This window comes from Rattus norvegicus, chromosome 19, assembly GCF_021556685.1.
Source record: "Rattus norvegicus strain SHRSP/BbbUtx chromosome 19, alternate assembly SHRSP_T2T, whole genome shotgun sequence".
NCBI classification, from domain to species: Eukaryota; Metazoa; Chordata; class Mammalia; order Rodentia; family Muridae; genus Rattus; species Rattus norvegicus.
This window is the reverse complement of record NC_141552.1, coordinates 57,602,495-57,624,516: the sequence shown is the minus strand read 5'-3', so window position 1 is coordinate 57,624,516 and position 22,022 is coordinate 57,602,495. Positions and strand designations below refer to the sequence as shown.

General features: G+C 45.5%; 1 protein-coding gene across 30 annotated transcripts in view; it reads right to left on the bottom strand.

Annotated features, from left to right (window-relative positions):
- Window positions 1-22,022, bottom strand: part of Wwox (WW domain-containing oxidoreductase) — a 927,977-nt gene that overhangs the window by 859,819 nt on the left and 46,136 nt on the right. For 27 of the 30 annotated variants that reach the window (XM_087594224.1, XM_087594226.1, XM_087594223.1 and 24 more), the window contains 1 exon segment: window positions 14,791-14,897. In XM_087594224.1, coding sequence (XP_087450350.1) covers window positions 14,791-14,897 — 107 coding nt within the window. 30 annotated transcript variants of the gene reach the window in all.

The window sequence follows — 22,022 nt, the reverse complement described above, 5'->3', positions numbered from 1 at the left end:
TCTGTCACAATACAGACTCCACGAGGACAAGGATGATGAGGTGTATACACAGAGACTCAGAATCCAGTAGACACAGAAGGTGCCGATGAGTATTTGTTCACTAAATAAGGAGCCCATCCGACAAACGATCGATACGCAATGTGATCAATGCTGTAATCAATCAATGCATAATTTAAAAACCAAACACTAAAGGGGACAAGCAAGTGAAAGACAGACGCTGAGGAATGTGAATAGGGAGGTGTGGGGGAAGGATTCGGGGGAAGTGACAAAGTACATTATACACCTGTGTGGGAATGTCACAATGAAACTCTTTACCATTTAAAGGTAGCATATGGCCAATCAGAAGTTAAATAAATGAAACCAAAATGTAGTCTGTCAGTTCCTGGGGGGTAGGATGCTTCACTTTCTCCAATAGTGCTCAGCACAGTACCTAGACCAGAGAGGTGGGGTGACAGGTACTTTAGGAAGGGGGGAACAGGATAGTACCCCAGCCAGAGAATCCTGGGGAGACTCTGGAGAGGAGATGGGCATGAGCAGAGATTCCTAGGGCACAGGGACATATGGTAGGTGGACAAGCTGGCTGTGATCCCTCAAGGCTGAGGAAGCAGGCTGTGCCAAGACACAGGGAGGTAGGAAGGTCAGGTGAAATCTTGGTTCTGACACAGTTTGAACAAGGAGCAGAATGGCTGACATGAGCCGAACAGGCAGGTGAGGAGGCCACTCTGTACGTGTACCACAAGTGAGGTTTTGTTTTCCTCTATCTTGTTCGAGTGTGTAGTGTGCACACACATATATGTACATATGCACACACACTAGCACGAGTGGGATAGAGAAGACAACCTTGCCTGACGCTCCTCAGGTGCTGTCCACCTTCTTTTTGAGACAGGGTCTCAGTGGCCTGGAACTTGCCAAGTAGGTGAGGCTTGCTGGCCATCGAGACCCAGGGATCTGCCTGTCTGTTTCCCCAGAGCCGGGATTAAAAGTGTGCAACAACCAACCCAGTCGACTTGTGATATAAGTTCCTGGGATTGAACTTAAGCCCTAATGCATGTAAGGTGTACCCTCAGCCCCGGTGGGTTGGCTTTGGATTATTTCTTATCTCCCTTGGCACTTGGATAGTCTACCCAGGTACCACCCTAAGTCTTCTGGTACCATTCTTAGTTCCTGGTGAGCAGCACTGGGTACTTCACAACTTTGGGTACAATTGGGCACTACTGGCATGCCATGTCATAGACGCAACAGGAAGTGACGGGTACCTGGCTCTCACGTAGTATAAACAGAACTGAGACTCCGGCAGACTGTAGGCTGGGTCTGTTGCTTAGGCCTGCACTGTGTAGTTTATGGTCCATCCCTTTTAGACTGATGAAGTCAGCGAGCCTTTGCAGCCCTCCCAGATAACCAGCCTGGTGCCCAACAGATAGAGTTGTATGGATGCTGAATGAATCCTTCCCAACAACCACTGGGCTGACTTTGGGAGCCATTTATTCTTCCTAAACAAAGTCTTCATATACTTCAGCTTGTCCACTTACAAATTTAAATATATATATACTATGCTTTTTTTAAAAAAAAATCTATACTTAATTATACACGGCATCAATGAAATTTCACTTGGGGAATGATAATCCAACATAAACGAATGCTTCCAAGAGGGGGGAAGCTGTGATTTAAACTAAATTACTATACTAGTCAGGAAGAAAAAAAATATGTTCTCTACATAGGGAGAAAAAGAGGTATTATCTGGTATTCGGTGGCCCCAGCCTATCAGAACACAGCATCAGCAGCAAAGGACTGGAACCTCCCTAAATTCCTCCTTCCCTGGTTCAGATCTCACTGCTGATCCAGGCTGCAGCGCCTGCTGCCTGCCCTGGCCTGACTTTCATTAAGGCTTAAAGTCAATTAAGCCACGAATTGGAACAATCATTCCTCCTTTGCAAAGTATTGATATTTGCCCCCTAGACGCTTTAGGGCTTTTCCAGCACTCGAGAAGAGATTTATGTTAGACAATTTCTTTCTGATTAAAACAAATCATAGCTCAACAATTCTAATTTCTTCCTTTCTAAGCAAGAAATGACCAGGGGACATAAGAAACAGTGAGCTCGCTCCCTCATCCTGCCCAGGCCGGTCCAAGAGAACACTCCTTAAGATGCTGCCAGGAAAGTCTCCAGGACTACCGTGTTTTCCTGTCTCTGTCTGTCTATCCTGCCTCTATGCTACCAGCTCATTTCTGTTCTCTTTTCTTCTCCTTTCCTCTGTCTGTCTGTATACACACACAGGTACACACATATAATCTCAGCAAATTTCACCACTCGTCACTTTGAACACTTATTAAACCAAGAAGCAAGTGGAGCATTATACGCGCAGCCAACCCCTGCTGTTTCTTCTGACCTGAGCAACAGGAAACCAGGGAGGCTTTTGTGTTTGCCTTCTCAAACTCTAACCACATCTTGGGTGTTTTAAAACCATCACTGGTGCAATTAATCCCAGGAGAAGCCAAGAACCAAATAACTATCCAAGTCCCTCCTCGCCCTGTTTATATACACCCCTGTGAGGTCACAGGCCTATGGAATCTATCTGAGGGCCTTCAGCTCCCTATGTAACCATCCCTGAGTGTCCTCAAACTGTGGCAATTCTCCTGCCTCAGGCTTCCAGATGCGAGGATTACCAGTGTGCTTCACCATCCCTGACTAGCTCTTTATCTCATCCCCTTGGCTCTTTACCTCGGCCTCTATGTAAAGGTTCCCCTTCCTGTCCCTCGAGGGACACTGGCCACACAGTCAGCCCTCCCAGACCCGCATGAGTGGGGAGGCCGCTACTCATAATCAATGAAGGATTAGTAATGTCCAACGAATAGGAATAGGTACTGTAATACAGTGTTCCACGATAACTACCTGTTCTTGAACAAGCTAGAAGCCAGTTGAAGAATGGGAGGCTCCAGAAATATCAACAGGCCAATCAATTCACACAGCACAAAACTGAAGAGATTGTCACCTTCCCAAAGGTAGTCAAGCACAGGATTGTGTTATCTGGGTTTCAATATCCATGACTCGGTTATCGACCTTTACTGCCTGCTTGTGCTTTCCATGAGTATTTGGTAAAATACCTCCTGTGCCTGGGTATTCTGTGGCACAGAGAGGATGTGGCAGAAGACCTGGACAAGCAGGAGTGCTGCCCAGAAAGCCCTTCGTGCCTGTGGCATCTGTGCTGTGTGAGTTTGCACACGGTCCTGAACACCTCTGTGCCTTAAGATCTTTTCAGGAAAACAGAATTCATTAATGTGCCGACAGGACCGTTTTTAACATGTGCTGAACTAAAGAACTAGAAGTACTTAACACAGCAACTACACCATCATGCTACCTACCATTCTTATTATTATGATTCTCAACTTAAAAGCAAGGCTGACCAAGGGCCAGTGAGACAGAGCAGAAGGTAATAGTGCTCCCTCCATCAGGGCTGAAAACCTCTGGGCTGGCTCAGGATGTGGGTTAGGACAGTATTTAACTTTCGTAAGCAAAGGTAAAATTGTATACCTAGCCTCTTAACAAACACGAAGGGCAGGAAACCAGGTGGTAATGGATCTCCGCTTCTGTGTGTACCCAGATTTCCTTGAGTCCCCACCTCCAGAGACTCTGAATTGTTGGTTCCGGGCAGGACCCGAGAATCTGCGTGTCGAGCATGTTCTCAGGTGATGCTGATTCAGCCTTGAAGAGCACTTTGTGAGTTTCTGCAGCACTGGAAACCGCCGGGATTGGTCAATGAGACACCGCAGAGAGCGGCACAGATGTGTCCTCGCTCTCCCCGCCTTAAACATGGTACCTTTCCAGCCTCCTTTGCGCTTATGTTTTGGGTTTTTTTTTTGTTGTTGTTTTTTTTTTTTTTTTTTTGTCTTCTCTTTGCTTTCAGTTTGGGGTTGGTTTTAAGCATCCTGTAATTCATCAACCAATTCTCTCCTGGCTACACATTCCAAGTAATTAAAGTTCAGTAATGACTGAGTCTTTCTGCTCCAGCACCTGCATTTCATTTGTTTATTTTCCCAGAGTCATAAATCTGAAGGGCTGTCAAAGTGCCATAATATTAGTGCAATGATCAAAGTTAATTAGTCCCTCTCAATAAACAGCAACAAAGCTATTACAAAGCTGCACTCCAGTTCCTCCCGGCCTAACGGGTTGCAGACTGCCTTGCCGGCGGAACCATTGGAGATCCCAGAATTGTTGAGTGAGTAAGCGTGGTGAGTAAACGTGGTGTTTCTCCATCAGTTAAAGGCAAACCTCGTCCTTGGCGCATGCTGATTCATTAACTCCAGGGAAGGCAAAGCAGGCCCGAACTCCCGCAGCTGCTGCCTGCTGCAAGATTCGGGGGCTGGGGTTCCCCAGCTGCCTAGCCTTACCATGAGCATCCTAAGTTTCAATAATAAAAGAGGGACAAGGGTTGCGAAGAAATGAGTGGGGGCAGTCGCACCGCCAACTCTCGGTAACCTGATAGCTTCAATAACTTTGGATTTATTATTTAGGGAATTTGAGAGATGTGCGTATTAGTTGGGCTCTGAGAAGGGAGCCAATAGCACTCCGGGGAAGGAGCACAGACCTCTGTCTGGTGGTCCAGGGAAGATGCTTTTTTTTTTACTATAAGGGAGACCTTTCTAATTAATTCACACAGAAGCAGGATGGGATGACTTTGCTGACCCATGAAGAAGGGATTCCATAGCTAAGCCAGAGGCCTTAAGCTGGAATGCTGTAACATGCAAGGCACCTAGGAAGCCATTCAAACTTCAGATGCCTTACACTTTGAGGACCTCACTCTGCCGCAGGGTCCAGTCTGTCTCAGAGATGGCTTCTCCCCTGGAGGCCACGGCTCCTGGGTTAGTTACTACTGTTTTCCCCAAAAGCATATGACCGAACACTGTACACACTCTGTGTCTAATCAAAGTTAGCAGGACGTAAGCTGGGAAATGTTCTGGTCACTGGGTGGATCTGAAAGAACGTAGCATGTAAATCTAAAGGTAGCAGCTGGGTACCAGAAGGTCGAGCTGGCGAGAGGGTCCTGAGTGGGTTCTAACTAGCACTGTGGCGTCAAAGACTTCACATGGTGGCTTGAGTGTTGTCCCAATACGGTGCCCCAGATCCAGTGACACAAGACAGTGTGCAAAGAAGATGCCAGAATGCCTTTCTGGGAACTTTCACCTTTCTTGGGGGTCACCCTCCATAACCACCGGGGCACGGGGCTCTCGCTCTCGAAGACAACTCACCAGCTCCAGCTCACATAGGTGAAGGAGTGCCAGGCTCCATTCTTGAAGGGAGAACTGTCAAAGAACTGATGGCTTTGACGCCACAACAACGCACCTGTAAGGCTTGCTTCTGCGGAACTCTCAAAACTTGGTTGCACCTACATCCTCCAGCTGGCAGGGACAGGGACAGACTCCAGGTCTCACGAATCCCCTGGGGATGCAGGGTGGGCTCTGCCAGCTCCAATTCTCTCCAGCTCCACATCTTCTTTGCAACCCCAGCCTACGCAAGGCCGGCCAGATCTAAGTCATGCAAGCAATAACAGTCACCCCTCTACCTCCTAAGGATGGAAGGGGACCCCACTCTTTTATCTCAGCTCGTTTCAGTATTGACGGACAATGCTGGGGACATGAGGGTGTCCAATAGGAAGACAGCTTGGAAGAGACTCCCTCCCTTCTTCCCTCCTCCTCCTCAACTCTCTCTCCCATCCTTTTCTCTGCTCTTTAACATGAAGTGACATAGTTATTAAAACAGGAAAACAATCCTCACCAAGAATCTAACCAAGCAGGCAAAGTGGTCAGATTTCCAGCTTCTGAAACACTTGGAAATGGATACTGCTTAAGACCGCAGTCTATGGTATTTTTGTAAGAGGAGCCTGAACTAGAACAGGGAGAGAACGCTTTTTCAAGTTGTGCGGACACATCTGTCTAATTCAGGGATCTGTGTTGGACAATGGTACACACAGCTTTCTGAAGTGCAACATGCTGGGCTCTGTGCAGAAGAGCTCTGCGAGGCTGCACTTTATCTTTGTGGTGACCCTGAAAGTTGTCACTAATGCTATTCTACAGGAAACAAGTCAGGGGCATCAATGGGCAATTGCTCGTGTCAGAATCTGAACCTAAATCTCTAGAACTCCAAAGCAAGGACCTGAATTAGTTCTGTTTTAAATACTTCTCTTGGGTTAACCCTGACCTTCGGCCCCATGTGCTGGCCAGCCTGAAACACCACCTTCAGTACTGCTGATCTCTAGATGTCCTTGCCTGGATGGTTTTATCAGCACAGTGACTATTTCTGTTCTGTTTAATCTAATACACACTACATCTGAGGCACTCTGAATGTCCCATAATAAACATGAAAAACAGTCTCAAGTCTATTTCTCCCCTCTTAAATAACAGGCTAAAAGCTGAGTGGTCAGAAGCAGGCCTTGCAGCCACTGGCTAGATACCATCTGAAGACAAAATCTGTCTTTTCAGACTGTGTCAAAACTGCTTAATAAGAACCCAGGGGAGCCCACATTATTGAAAGGACAGATCTTCTTTGGGCTGCACACAATTGGGGGTGATGGTCGGGAGCTAGGCACCTGTGCTTCCTGCTTGTCCTCTTAAAATTCTGCGGTGAACCACAGCCCTCATTACATAACGGTCAGAGTGCATATAAAGTTTGAAAAGATTCCGTTCAAGACTGCCAGGGATGGCCAGGAAGAAGAAAAAAAAAAAAATGAAGACACAGAAGTGGTGATCAAAGAACAGGGAATACAGTTGAGAGTGAGTCAATGCAAAATTTTCAGAATGAAAAATGAGATGGAAAAGTTGGAGGAGAAGGACCAGGCACAATTTTTCAGACATTCCGAAGACAGAGAAAACTCAGAATATTTTAGCAACCAATTATGTCTACGAGAGGATGAATAATTTATTAACTGATAAAGAATCTTTCCTGGGCCTGTGACAAGGAAGGTCAAATGGGCAACTTTAGCAGAACAGTAAATACACTACATAGCACTTAACAAGGAAGGGAGGGCGGAAGGGAAGACGCAGACTCCTTTGACCCAGTTATCAATGACATCAAATTACAGAGACTAGGGAAGTTCCTACCTAGGTGACCACGGTACCCTCCTGTTACTGACACATTTCCCACCATGAGACACTGACTCACACACAGATGAAGCACTTTGAATACAGTATCGGGCTGAGTCCTTTAGCAAGCCTTGTCAAGACGAGGAGTGTGTGCATCAGCTGAGAGAGTGCTTGCCTGGCTGTACGAAGGCCTAAGCTCAATCCTAGCGCCAGAAAACCTGGATGTGATGATGCCGGGCCACAATCTAAATGCATGAGACGTCAAATCAGGGGATCAGGAGTTCAAGGTCATTCTTCCTTACAAGAAAACTGGAGATGACTAGGCAGTTAGTTGGAGGGATTTCCCTGCCAGCATGAAGTCCTTCAGGGGGCTACTCAGAACCCACAAGAGAGCAGATATGGTAGCATGGGCAGTTCCAGCATTCCACTGAGGAGTAGAGACAGAAGCTTCCAGGCCAGCTTCCGTGGCTCATGCTATGGCAAATAGGATACCTGTTCTCAAACAAGCGGAAGGCAAGTTCCAATACCCAAGACTGTCTTCTGATGTCTACATGTATGTCATGGCATGCATGCATGCGTTTGCACTCACACATATAAACAAGTGCATGCTCACACACACACAGAGAGAGAGAGAGAGAGAGAGAGAGAGAGAGAGAGAGAGAGAGAGAGAGAGAGGCAGGCACATATGGAGCTTAGTGGTTAAGAGCAGTGACTGCTACTCCAGAGGACCCGGGTTCAGTTCCCAGCACCCACATGGCAACTCACATGTGCCTACGGCTCTAGTTCCAGGAGGTCTGACCTCACACAGACATCACAGGCAAAATACTGATGCATGTATATTAATAGATAGACAGATTGATAGATCAACAGATAGACAGATGAATAAAAAAAGAAAAGAAAACTAGGGCCAATTTTTAGGAACAACACACACCAGGAATTTTAGACTGGGTAACAGTAACAGAATGGCTGAGAACTGGGGTGATGTGGCTTCAGATTCCCCACTCACTCCCCAGGAATGACCCAACCCCAAAGCCTTGGCTGTCAGATGGGCTAGTCACATGGTGTATGTGGTTCACTGCTAATGCTACGCACACTGCCTAGCACACTGGCACCTCGATACCATTTGAAGATGGCAGCAAATGACATGTGAAAACGCCCCAAGGAGACCGTGAGAACTTCATCCTCATCTTCTGCTGCGAGAGCTATGCTTACTGGCTCAAGCAAAACAGTTTACAGAGCTCTTGCTGCCTGTTTATATCATTCTTTACTCACTGAAATCCAATGCTGTGCAGAAAATAACTTTTAAAGCAAACAAATGAGAAAATCCAGAGTCTGATTTAGGATGAACTTTCCTAGTAACTTGCTGTGGTGGTTTGAGTAGAAATGGACCTCAGAGACCCATGGGTTTGAATGGTTGGCCCAAAGAGAATGGCAGTATTAGGAAGTGTGGCCTTGTGAGGAAGTGTGTCACTGTGGGGGTGGGCTTTGAGGTCTCATATGCTCTAGCTACTGTGAACCCAGTAGCCTCACATAGATCACAGTCTCCTTCTGCAGACTGAAGATCAAGAGTAGAACTCACAACTCCTTCTCTAGCACCATATCTGCCTGCCTGTGGCCATGTTCCCCAATATCATGATAATGGACTGAACCTCTGAAACTGTAATCCCGTCCCAGTTAAATGTTTTCCTTTATAAGAGTTTCCATGGTCATAGTGTCTCTTCACAGCAATAAAACCCTAATGAAGACACTTAGTGATAATATTAATAGTTTTGTGAGGTTTTTTAGCTGACATTCAAAACAACAGGATGAGCTTTGTACCTTGGACTGTCTCAGATAACAACCATGTTTTCCAAGGCAAGCCATTAACTTAGGCAGAAAGCGTCTATGTCAGCCACCCACATACAACCTACACACACACACACACACACACACACACACACACACACCTCACATGTATGCACAAATGCACACCCACAAACACATTACATATATTCACATGTATGCACACAGACACATACACACTTACAGGTACTAACACTGCATGAGAAGACATCATGCATCACAACTTCCAACTGGAAAAGCAAACTGCAGTGTTAAGCTTTTCCTATCAAAAGGGACTAAGAGAAAATTCCCATGAGTGCTAAGGCCTCATCGGCTCACAAAGTTGTTGAGTGGCTCTGAGGTAGCCAAAAAGCTACTGGCTTTCTGGGAAACTTCTTAGAGCTGTGATTGAGCACTCCACACCATCACCTACCCACACCATCGACTACAACATGAGGACAAGGAGTCAGCAGAACTGAAGGCTCATCTGTGTAGGGGAGGCACACACCACTAACCCCAACATTTAGGAGGCAGTGGAAGGCACATCTATGAGGGTAGCCTGGTCTACATCATGAGTTCTAGGCCAGCTAGGACCACACAGTGAGATCCTGTCTTGAAAAAAAAAAATCTGAGCCAAGTGTCTGTAGTGCTTGCCCAACATAATGGCTGGCACCAAGTTTTCCACATGTAAAGCCCCTACTTCTGATGCCTATGACGAAGGCTGTCAGGACACAACAGCATCATCAGTGTCCATGTGTCTTCACTCCAGGGAGATAAAGAGACTTGGAAACAACACCATCGAAAACTGGAGTGAGTCAGCACTGCAGCACTGGATCAGGTGGCTACGATCAACCTAGCATATGTGCTCTCTGCCACATACACATTCCGCTACCATCACTAATCAATCTCTCTCTCTCTCTCTCTCTCTCTCTCTCTCTCTCTCTCTCTCATCTCACTCCTTTCTCAATAACCACCGCTTGCAGCTTCTGGTGACTGAGCCCTTAATGGCATTTCCTGGATATATGCGAAGAGCAGATCTTAGTAAGTACAAAGGAAAAGCAATCACGTAAATAATTAAGACGGCCTTTCGGATGACAGCTGAGTGCTAATATTAAGTGCACTGGAAAATACTAATCAACCAACTAAGTGTACAGCTATCAAAATGTGGGAGTCTAGACATAAAAAGGCAGGAAAACAATTCATCGTGGCTCCGCTTAAATCGTGTTGGTAAACATCCTCCTTACAGCTCCCCTTCCAGCTACTTGTGGAGAGTGAGAAAAGCAAGCTTCACTATGCTCTCTTTGTATAAGTAAGAAATTAGTACCTCCATCACTGCTATCAATCAAGGCAGCTGGCATTTAACTGAGCACTTAATCTTTCTCCACCGTGTGTTAATATTTACCCTACCCATTAAGTCTTTGTGTTTACTACAAACCACCTCTGACTTGAAACACACACTATGCACTTTACAGATGAAGAAGCTGAAAGTTCCAGAAGTTCAAACGTTTTACCAAGGTCATAGTGTGTATCTGTTTCTAGTCTTTGCACACATACTACAGCTTTGTCTATTTTTTACTGTTGGGTATCCATGTACGCCTGTATGTAAGTTTGTGCATGTAAATGCAGGTGCCCAGAGGCCAAGAGAAGGTATTGATTTTACCTGAACCTGGAGTTATAGTCAATTGTGAGTTGCCCAATCTGGGCACTAAGACTGAAACCGAGGTTCCCCACAAGAGCAGTACACACTCTTACTCACTGTCCAGCCCTACAACATCTTTTTATAACCATGATAATTAGCCAGAAATGGGTTGCAACATTCGTAGAAGCCATTTGAATATGTCCAGAGATGTTCTAGGTTGTCAAAAGAAGAAAGGTCTATTGTATTCACACTGGTTCTAAGTTCAACATCAGATCACCTCTAGGCCCTGGTAGACCCAAGGCTGGATCTAGTGGTGCACTCCAGTAGTCTCTCCACTTGAGGTACTAAAGCAAGAGTGTCATAAGTTCAAGGCCAGGATGGACTACATAGTGAGTTTCCAGCTAGAATGTGCTACACACAAAGAGGAGGAGGAAAGTAGGAAGGGGAAGAGGGATGTGGCTGTGTTCTTGTCAATGAGTTGCTTTCTCTAAATATGACTGAAACTAACCATCTGGCTGTCATCAAAGGATCTAAACCTAAGGAGGGGACACTCAGACAAGAGGGACAAGGAACAACTGATCTTCAAGGCCAATGGCATAAACAAGGGCCCTTTCCCTGGGCTCACAAACTATGTGGCTTTGAGCACTGCCCTTCTTTGACACTTGTGCCTTGGCTCCTCTGTGAAATGAAGACTAGGCTTTTGTATTGTAATGGACCATGCCTGGACACAGTCTATGACAGGAATTCCATGAATGAGGGCAGTCGGCTGCCCCAACACTGGGAATTGAGAAAAAACATTCCACTGGCTAAGACACAGACATGAAGACATGGGAACATGGAGATCATAGAATATACTTTTATTGGGTGGAACAAGCCAAGACGATGAAGAGACCAACTCTATCTCCAGAACTAAGCTAAAGATGCCAGCAGAGCCTTGGCACTTACAGATCAATATGAAGCCAAAATGCCCTGGGACTTCTGAATGAGCTCCTGCTGCAACAAAGACCCTGGACCACTCAAAACCTCCCACAGGGTGGCAATATGTCTTACTACATCCTCAGGCAGGTGCAGACATGGTCCATCCCAGGTAAAGTAAGATCACATTCAAGCTTGCTTGCTGACTGAAAACGTGCAGTGGATTAAACTGACCTTAACAGTGCTCCCCAAAATGCCAGCGATCCCTGTGCAGAGACAGGAAGAAGGAGGAGTCTGAAGAAAATCAGACCAGAAACGTCAAGGGTGGGCGTGTGGGGAAGGTATGGGGTCCAAACATAAAGAAGGTGACAGTATTGGCTCTCTCCATTGCACTGACAGGGACGGCAGTGACAGGAAATAGTGACCCTGGCTTTAGATGCTAAATCTGGGCTTCTGTAATCACCAGCTTGGGGAACAGGAATACCCAGAGAACAAGTGTACCAGTAAGATACGAGCAAGGGGCTGAGTTTCTATAGTCCAAACCCTCTAGGATGCAATTTCAGTGTTTGCAACTGCATGAGATACATTTGTTTCCACTAGTGCTTCCTGTCCCCAGGTCCCTAACTTGAATGTTTCCAGATAATCATTCCTGTAGGATTGCTACTCCACGTCAAGAAGCTGTCTGATGAAACTACAGGGTGATAACTCCCACCATCTGAAGCTGGCTCACAGGGACACCGTTAGGCTTAACATGAAAGGAGGGGAGAGTACATGCTGTGTCTCTGAGATCACCTCATTAAACCGTCTTTGTTAGAGATGTGAAAGACGTAGTAAGAGACTTGCCTGAGGTAGATCCAGGAATTTCTGCCTCTGTGTATCAAACGGTGGTGGAATCAGGACAAGGTAGCTCATGCCTGTAATTCCAGAACTCAGGAGACATGGGATGACTACTGTGAGTTCAAGGCTAGCCTGGGCTACACAGTGAGATCCTGCCTGAAAAAAGAAAAAGTAAGAGAGATGGCAACAGAGATGGATGATAGATAAATGAAGAGACAAATAAGTAACTGACAGATCAAAGACAGTTGACAGATAGATGATAGATGGTAGTCAGATGACAGATATTGATAGATAGATGATAGATGTTAGGTGATAGGTAAGACAGACAGATGATAGATAGATAGATAGATAGATAGATAGATAGATAGATAGATAGATAGATAATTGGTGGATGGTAGATGATAGATAATTGATGGATGATAGGTGATAGATAGATAGATGATTGATGGATGATAGATGATAATGATATGTAGATAATAAATTGTTAGATAAATATATAGATGACAGATAGATAGGTAGATAGATAGACAGATAAGTAGATAACAGACAGATTCAAATAATACAGAATTGGTAGGCAAGAGACAGACTGTGGATTTAAATAAATGATAACCATAAACAAATAGATGAAAATAGAGGACAGACAGATTTAAGATGTCAAAATAGACTAGATACAGACCAGCCTGCTGCCATCTGTGGTGTAGTCTAAGAAAAGGATCAGCTCAAAGATGAAAAGTGATTGAGCTATGCCATCCCATTCTGAGATGGCTTCAACATTGATATCTTTGTGCAGTATGCTAGCTGCAGAATTACTGAAGCCAATGGAATCGTACTATTCCAGTCTGAAACACATTGAATCAAAATCTGAGGAGTCTAACTATCCTCGAGACACCAGGCAAATTCTGCCACACAATCAACAGGAATGAACACTGCAACAACCAGGCCACCAAAGTGACAGCTGCATATGTAAGCCAGTGAGGAGAGGGGCTCACTGCTAAGGTTCAGCCACATGGGTGAGTCACAGACCTAAAAACTGAAGAGGGCTCACATACTTTAGACCTAGTTTCACATGAATTTAGGAGAAATTCTGATGCAGCAATAGAATGACGCTGTATCACTTGTAATAGCACAAGAAGGCTAAAAACTTTTGAGCGCCCAAAACGGGACGCAGGTTAACTTAATGCATGAGCACATACTAAAATAACATACAACTGGTAAACAGGATAGAGCCGTATGATTTGGAGGTACCATGTCCCCCAAATGTTCATATATGAAGGCTAGTACTCATATGTGGAGCTTTGGGGGATGAAATTAGGTCACAAAGATTCTGACTTCATGGATGGGCAGGTCTACTGATTGATACAGAATCCCACAGTACAGTTGAGAGGTGCTAGAAATTAGAAAGGGGTGCCTAGTTGAGTAATATAGGACACCAGGGTATGGTATCCTAGAGGATACACGCAAGCCCCAATCGGTCTCCCCACCAATTCCCTTCTTCCTCCCTGTCTCCCATTATCCTCTCTTCCTCTCCCTCCTTCTGGCTTGCTTCCCTCCTCACTAGTCTAAAAGCAAAGGGCCAGCTCTAGGCTGAAACCTGAGCCAAAACAAATGTTCTCTCTTCCTCTCTCTTTGTCAGGAATTGTACCCAGGGAGCAAAGCCCTAGCCCAAAGACTATTTAGACTTCACTCTAGGGAAAGATGGTGCAGTGTATTAGATGAGCCAATCAAAGCAAGGATCAGTGTGTGTGTGTGTGTGTGTGTGTGTGTGTGTGTGTGTGTGTGTGTGTGTGTGTGTGTTTGTGTGTAAAACTTCTCCAGAAAAAGGTTCCAAACTTAGGTGATGTATACCTTTCAGGGTCCAGGGAGGACGTTTACCTTTTACCTTCTCTTTCCACAGGAAAACAAGACTCGTTTAGGTGTTACCATCCGGCTTCCATGTGACTCTCTGAGGAGCCTTGAATTCTGTGGGGTGGACCCTCCTGTGTCTGAACAAGCTGTGGCTAGTGTTCAGTGCCACCTCCCCTGCTGTTTGCATGGTTTACCCCCTAATTCCATGAAGTCGAGAGGCACCCCTGGGGAGGAAGGGCCTTAGCAGGAGGAGGGATTAAAGAGGGTGACAACAGGATGAAAATGACTAAAACATAAAGCATCCATGTATAAAACTATAAAAAGGAAAGCAATCAAATGGCTGCAGAAGCAGGTAAACAATGTCGCGTGAGCACACACTTCCCAATTGCATCCACAGGCGTTTCGTTTCTCTTAATAAAAGATTTAAATAAGTAAACGTTCTCATAATAAGGCAGTGGCGGTGAACTATAAACAAATGCATGGGTAAGAATGGTCTCACTCACCCTCTCCTCCACACAGTAAACAACATGAATATGACTCAGAAAGCGAAGATGTCGTTCCAAGAGCAGCGCACTGTGCGCACTGCGCCGAAACCTCCATGCACTCAGCCTGCGGTGTGTACGGATTTGACAGTTAGCGAACTAAGCATCTGAGCACTTACCCATTCCTCCAGAATGCGGGACACGGCCTCGCTGGCTCTGCTCATGTTCCTACAGGCCAGGATCACGTGCGCACCATGGAGGGCGAAGGACTTGGCCGTCTCGAACCCTGTGGTTAAAAGGAAAACTCCACATTAGAAATGACGCTAGCATAAAGGGACATGTCAGTGGACAGCACTGGCAAGACCAGGTGGTTCTCAAGCAGAGGTGATTCTGTGCCCCAGGGGACAGGGACACGCCAGGAGATAATTTCAGTGGGTGAGACTGTGTAGTAGGGTGCTAGTGCCCTTTGTGACATGATAGAGACACTGTCTTACTTTACACGTGCAGCAGAGCCCTGCTGACAGAGAAGGCAAACAGCTATTTCAAAGATGAAGGCCCAGTCCAAGAGAGTTCAGGCCACAGTCAGTTGCTCCCTACCAACCATGATTAGATTCTTTGTGTAATGAGAGATCCCCATAGTCTACTCTGTGATAGGTGTTTCTGGAACTTACAAATTCAGCAATTGTGGCAGTCAGAACAGCTACAAAATATTCTGAGTGTGTGTGTGTGTGTGTGTGTGTGTGTGTGTGTGTGTGTATGTGTGTATGTGTATGTGTGTGTGTGCATATATATATATGCTCAGAAAATATTCTGAGTGTGTGTGTATGAAAGCATATGCCTATGTGGAAACACATGCCTATGCATGCACACACAGGTATGTACACACACGTCCTTCTTTGAAAATATCAGATAAGTATGACACAGCCTCAGGAGGCCAAGGTTTGGGAAGCGAAGCAACACATAGCAGGACTATGGGAGGTCACTCAAGTCCTTTTCCAGTTCTACAACAGTAGAAGAGAGACAGAAGACAGGTTAAGCTTGTGCCTTACAGGTAGAGAAAGACATAAATGTATGTCCCAGGTCCAAAAGGAAGGGTCCTGGTAAATGTGCCAGGGCTACTGTTTCACAGGAGATCCAGTGTCGGGCCAGCCTTTCAGGAAGCTCAGCCTCAGGCATTTCAGTTTCTGAATGGATTAAAGTGGCCTGTCCTTACCTAACTACAGAGCAAGGAATAATGATAAGCTCTCTGGAAGAAGGAGCCTGCTATCCAGAGCCTCAATTATCCCTCCAACTACTTCACATTCTCATGTAAGACCTCGGGAATGAGAGCCTAAAATAGTAAGACACACATGGGAACCAGATGTTACAAAAGGCCAGAGAGAGAAGAACAGAAGCAAACAGAGGCGCAAGCCATCATTCTCGATGGTATCAGACACAGTGGCTGAAAGCAGAATGGTTATGATCTCCAGGAAAGGAGAGCTAGAGAGCAGTTGACAGCACTTGCTGCTCTTCCAAAAGACTAAGTTCAATTCCCAGTACCCACATCAGGAAGCTCGCAGACTCTTGTAACTCTAGACCCAGGGGATCTGATGTCCTCTTCCTAGCCTTTATGTGCAATGACACTCATGTGCCCAAACTCAAACTCTCTTACTAATAAACGATGTAAAAGTACATAAATAGGGTCTGGAGAGCAGGCCCAGTGGTTAAAAGCACTGGCTGCTCCTACAGGGACCCTGGTTCCGTGTGCAACACCCACATGGCAGCTCACAACTCTCTGTAACTTCAGTTCCAAGGGACCCAATGCTTTCTATTGAACTCCATGGGCACTAGGCACACACATGGTGCATACATACATATACATATACATATACATATACATATACACATACACATACACATACACATACACATACACATACACATACACATACACATATACATATACATATACACATATTCAGGCACAACATTCATATGCATAAAATAAAATAAATAATCTTTAAAATATAAATGAGTAAAAATAAATAAACTTTGTAAGTTGCAATGGTGATTTCAGGGAGAGTCCTCTTCACCAATCACACAAATAGGCATGATCGGCTCCTGTGTAGTATTTTCCTAAATTTTAAAATATTAAAATAAAGTATAAATATTAAGAGGACTACATACCCAAAAACCCTAAAAAGGTTTAGTGAAATGTCCAACTACTTTAGGATGATAAATTTATAAGGTTTTAAAAGGCAAACTCCTAGGGAAACACTTCTGAAAAAAATGTCACAAGGATAAGCCGGAAAATTGAAAGAGTCTACATATGTATAGATATTGAATCCACGTGTCAAAATCATCTGAAAAAAAATGGGGATGGAAAAGTACAGGGTGAGAGAGAGGAAGAAAGAAATCTCCTTCTAGAGTTGAAAACCTAGCCGGCGCTCTAAATGGCAAAATGATATGTATTTTATAGATACATTTTATGTTAATGCATATGTGTTTGTGTGTACATTTGTGCATGGACATGGCACATGTGTGTGGTGCACACAGAGGCCATCAGGTCCCATGAATCTGGAGTTATCTGTGCGCCCACCATGCGTTCTAGGGACTGAAACACAGTCCTCTAGAAAGCAGGAAGCCCTCTCAACCACACAAGCCATCTCTCCAGGCCCAACACTTCATTTCCTAAAGTTACAGTAAATCCAAGAGAATACACAGTTCCTTTTTCAAAACCTGTTTTATTACTATTTCCATGGATGCATTTATATGTGCGTGCATGCATGCATGCATGTGGATATGAGAACAATTTATTCTTTTTATATTGTTGCACAGGTGTGTGTGAAGGGGCACGCATGTATGTATATGGGCATCAGAGGACAAATTCAGAAGTCAGTTCTTTCCTTCCCTGTGGGCTCCAGGGATTGAGCTTCAGCTCTGAGGCTGAGCGCATTTTCAGAACAAGCACTTCAACCCACTGAGCCATCTCCCCAGCCTCCAAAAATGCCACGTTTTAGGAGCTAAGGTAGCTGTGACACTGTTACCTGCATGGAGAGGCAGCACCAATGGGCCAACAGCAACTTCATCTGTTACCCGGGACCTAATGGACCCATAAAATCTTTGAGAAAATGGCAAAACTTAGATCCCTCCTAAATGTTCACGTCAACACAATGACTAGAAGTGAGTGTGTGTGTGTGTGTGTGTGTGTGTGTGTGTGTGTGTGAGTGTGTGTATGTGTATGCAGGTGTGTGAGTGTGAGTGTGTGTGAGTGTGTGTGTGTGTGTGTGTGTGTGTGTGTGGCTGTCCTGGAACTCGCTCTGTAGACCAGGCTGGCCTCAAACTCAGAGATCTGCCCACCTCTGCCTCCTGCGTGCTGAGGATTAAAGGTGTGAGCCACCACCACAGAACTATTTTAATCACATTTCAATTAAATGATATTAAACTATAAATCGAAGGTTATGGCAAGTGCATTCCTTGGGAACCATTTTGTTTTGTCCCTGCTTTGTATCCTAGGATGGCTTGAAGCTTGCTCTGTAGCCCAGGCTGGCCTCAAACTCCAGTTCCCCTGACTCTCACTTCCTGCGCCTTAGGGTTTAGGGTGTGTGGTACCCTAACGCAGCTGTATTATTTCCGGGTGGAAAGGAAAGTGGCGTGAGGCCAGGACAGGAAGGTCTGAGGCTGCACTCTGCTCTTCAGATGTCTGTAAACAACTGTCTCTGCGGCTGGGTCATCCTGAATCCCAGAAGCACTCACTACGTAAGGAATGGATGGTGCAGCCCGCTGATGGGTCACAATGCTTCGGAGCCATGAAATAATCCCCTTCTCTTACACACCAACCCCACTAATCCTGCAACCTGCTTTTTAATAAAGACTAAATATTAACATCCTTTCAGAGCACTGCTCGCTACAGTTTGGAATGACACTGCCTAGAAATCTGCAGGGAAACAGGAAGCAGAGCCGTCTCCATCACCATTTATTTTCCTAGGTTATGCTATCTCACTTGACAAAACTGTATTACTGAAAGCCGTGCATCTGGTGTGACATCGGCAACAGGCCGCCGGGGCAAGAGTGTGCCTACTCTCCCTCAGATGAGTCCTGGCTAGAGTTATGGCTAAGCCATCTGTCTCTGTGACTTGTAAAGTTATTCCCTGGCCCTCGAGTCTCCCTTTATCTAAACAGAGCTGTCCGTGCGGCTGGTCGACTTGTCAAAGCTACGGCCGACAAGCCCACTTTCTAATCCTTTACTATGGCCTCTGGAGCAAAAACAAAGCAGGGGATATTTCAAAAGATGATGGTTTAACAGCAAGGACAATAACACATTTATAGCAAACCACATCTCCAGAGTATGGAGTTTTATAAATTAAAAAAAAAAGTTTAATAACATTACCTACTGCTAAGTCCTGAATAAAGCCCATGAGGACAGCATCCCTCATGCTCGTAAGGCTGCGGCTGATGGCCAGCTTAATTAGCTAAATGTAGTAGTGCTAAGCCAATCCTGCGTGGTGCCAAAGTTGGTGCAGAATAATGAAGGCAATGGTTTACTAAATTTAATAACCTGATTCATCTTATAAAAAATTAACTTCATGACAATGTTTAAATTGCAGCAGCTTAACCATGAGGAGATAGCCAGTGGGTGCGGGAGAATATTTAACGCTAATAAAATGAAGAGAATAAATAACAGAAGGCATTTTTAAACAACGGGCAGCAAGGTTTCTAGCGTCTGCAATAGGAGTTCCGGTCAGAAGAGCTAAGCGGCCCCGGGGAGTTAACACCTCATGGTTTCAGGTTGTCAGTTCTAAATACAAACAACTAAGATAGAAAATGTACTCCCAAAATTAAATGCCCCCTGATCTTGCATTAGTTTTTATTCTCAGGGATAGAATTTGCAAAATGGCTAATCACAGACCAAACCAAATACACAAACAGTTCTATTTGCCTCATTGTCTTCGTCCACCCTTCCATCCTCTCGTTCTTCCTCTCCCCTACCCTCACCCCCACGCCACTACCTTCTCCTCCTCTCTCAGTGCCTCCCATGTTAGTCCTCTTCCTAACTGAATTAGCTGCAGGGTCAAGCATTTCCAAAGGAGCTTTAGATGGGGGTGTTGGGGCTCCAACCACATCTGATGGCAGGCAATGGACCGGACAGCCACACCAAACAGAGCTGAGGACTACGCCTCAGGTCAGCCACTGAGAACTGCCATGTGTGCTGTTGGCACTGCCCGGAACCACATGCTCTGATGGACGGCTCATCCAAATCTTTGTTGTTGTGGTGGTGGTGGTGGTGGTGGTGGTGGTGGTGGTGGTGGTGGTGGTGGTGGTGGTGGTGGTGGTTAAGCCAAATTCTTGTTATGAGTCAAGACTGGGCTCTAACTTGCGATCCTCCTGCCTCAGGTTCCTAAGAGCTAGGAATACTGGTATGCACAGTATAGCTAGCCATCTCTGATGGCTGTTCTTGTCAACTTGACGGGATGTACAATGCATCAGAATGTGTCACTGTGCGGCAGCAGGAACCATGGGACAAGAACATCATCAGGACTGAAGGAGATAAGAAAGAAACAGGCGCACAAAAGGTACCAGGAATGTCAAAAGACCAGGGAAGGCCTCACAGGAGAAAGTAGAGACTGGAATGGAGGCCGAACCAGGCAGCAGGTGGATGTTGAAGAGACACTCTGCACAGAGTGAAACCCTGAGTTACTGGTGGTTGTTGCTGTTGTTTTTGTTTATCCAAGTAAAATCCTTCCAGTGGCCTTGAAGATGATGGAGCCGGATAGACAGGGGAGCACCATGATCAGCCAGTGGGGACAAAGAACCCTCTGATGCTGAGTAGCTGAATTCCTAAGTGAGAAAAACACTTGGAAAAATCGACAAACCGTGGCGACTGTCTAAGTCTGGGCTTGAGTGGGGATCCGGAAGGTACTGGGGTCACCCAGCAGCATGGGTGACCCTAGCCACTTGTTTGCATGGACAGAGAACACACAGGGAGTGACGGGTCTGTGCTCAGAGCCGGTGGCCACAGACTTCACAGAGCGGCCCACAGATTCCACAGGCACAAAAGACTGCCTGGTGGGAAGGTAGAACCAACAGCCCTGACAAGGTGCTGTGGACATGGGCTCCAAGAACAAGGCAGATTCTTCCACAGTGCCAGGAATATTCTTTCTGGTTGGAGATTTTTAATTTCTTCCATATTGTGGATGTGCTTGGGCTGTGTCCCCATTTACTGTAAATTATGGTTTTAATTATCATTTTTATTAAGATGCCCAAAGGAGTTGGGACTTACGACACTGGTAATTTCTAATGGGCTGTTATTATTAATTTATAATTGTGAAACACTGGAGACAAACACTACTTGCAACTGTATGCCAATAAAAGGGCCCAGAAATGGCAGTCCACTACCCAGTGTACACCCCTACACACCAAGAATGGATCACTGATGCGGTCTTTAAGAACCAAGCAACAAGTTAGAGAATCTGCCCCAACCAATGTAGATGTGTAGAGCAGGACAATAAGTTGTGCATTTCAGGTGACATTAGATTTGGGGACAATTCAGAGTTGGGGAGCTGTTGTTTGGTTTTGGGTGTGAGTGGGTGAGTGTGTGCGCACACACAGTACTGCATTTGTAGCTCCAAGGATAGCCTCAGCTCTGTTCGTGAACAGGGTCTCTACGGATCACTGCACACATCAGGCTCCCTGCTAGCTGACCCAAGAGCTTGCAGGGGTCCCTCTGTTTTCTGCCTCCCATCTTACCATGAGAGTACAGTAATGACGGATGCTCAGTCTTTTATGTGGGTTCTTGGAATGCAAACTCAGGTTTTTGCCCTTTCATGTAGAGCACTTTCATTCGCTAAGCCATGTGTCTCTATGTGAATAAACCACTGGTCTGGGTCAGGAGTTCTGCTTAGCAACAGACTGCTTGCATGTGTGAGGCCTGAGTTCAGACCCCAACACTACAAAATAATCAATCAATCAAACAAACAACAAAACCTAGTGGTTTTAAGGCTGTGAGGTTCTCTTACACCCTCTCAAATCTACAAGAACCACACTTTCCAAACAGATCTGATTAATGTGAACGAAATTTAAAAGACAAGACATTGACTGAGACACTGAAAGCCAATTCTCCTAAGGCACTACAGAGGAAGCTCTGGGATACCCAGCCATCCCAGTGATGAGGACAAAGCCAAGAGGCAGTGATAACCCGCTTTGCTGATACTCCCTGCATAATCCCTTGCAGGATCTTGCTTACCACCCGTACTGTTTCAATTACATACCTCTGAGTTGCAAAGAGTCGCACAACAGAATCCACAACTGCCAACTCTTGAGAAATTACAACACATGCAATCTCCCCAGAGAAAATTAGTCAAGACCAGCCTTGCCTTGAAAATGATGCATCAGATACAGCCGATGAGAAGAACCTGACAAAGTACAATGCTTT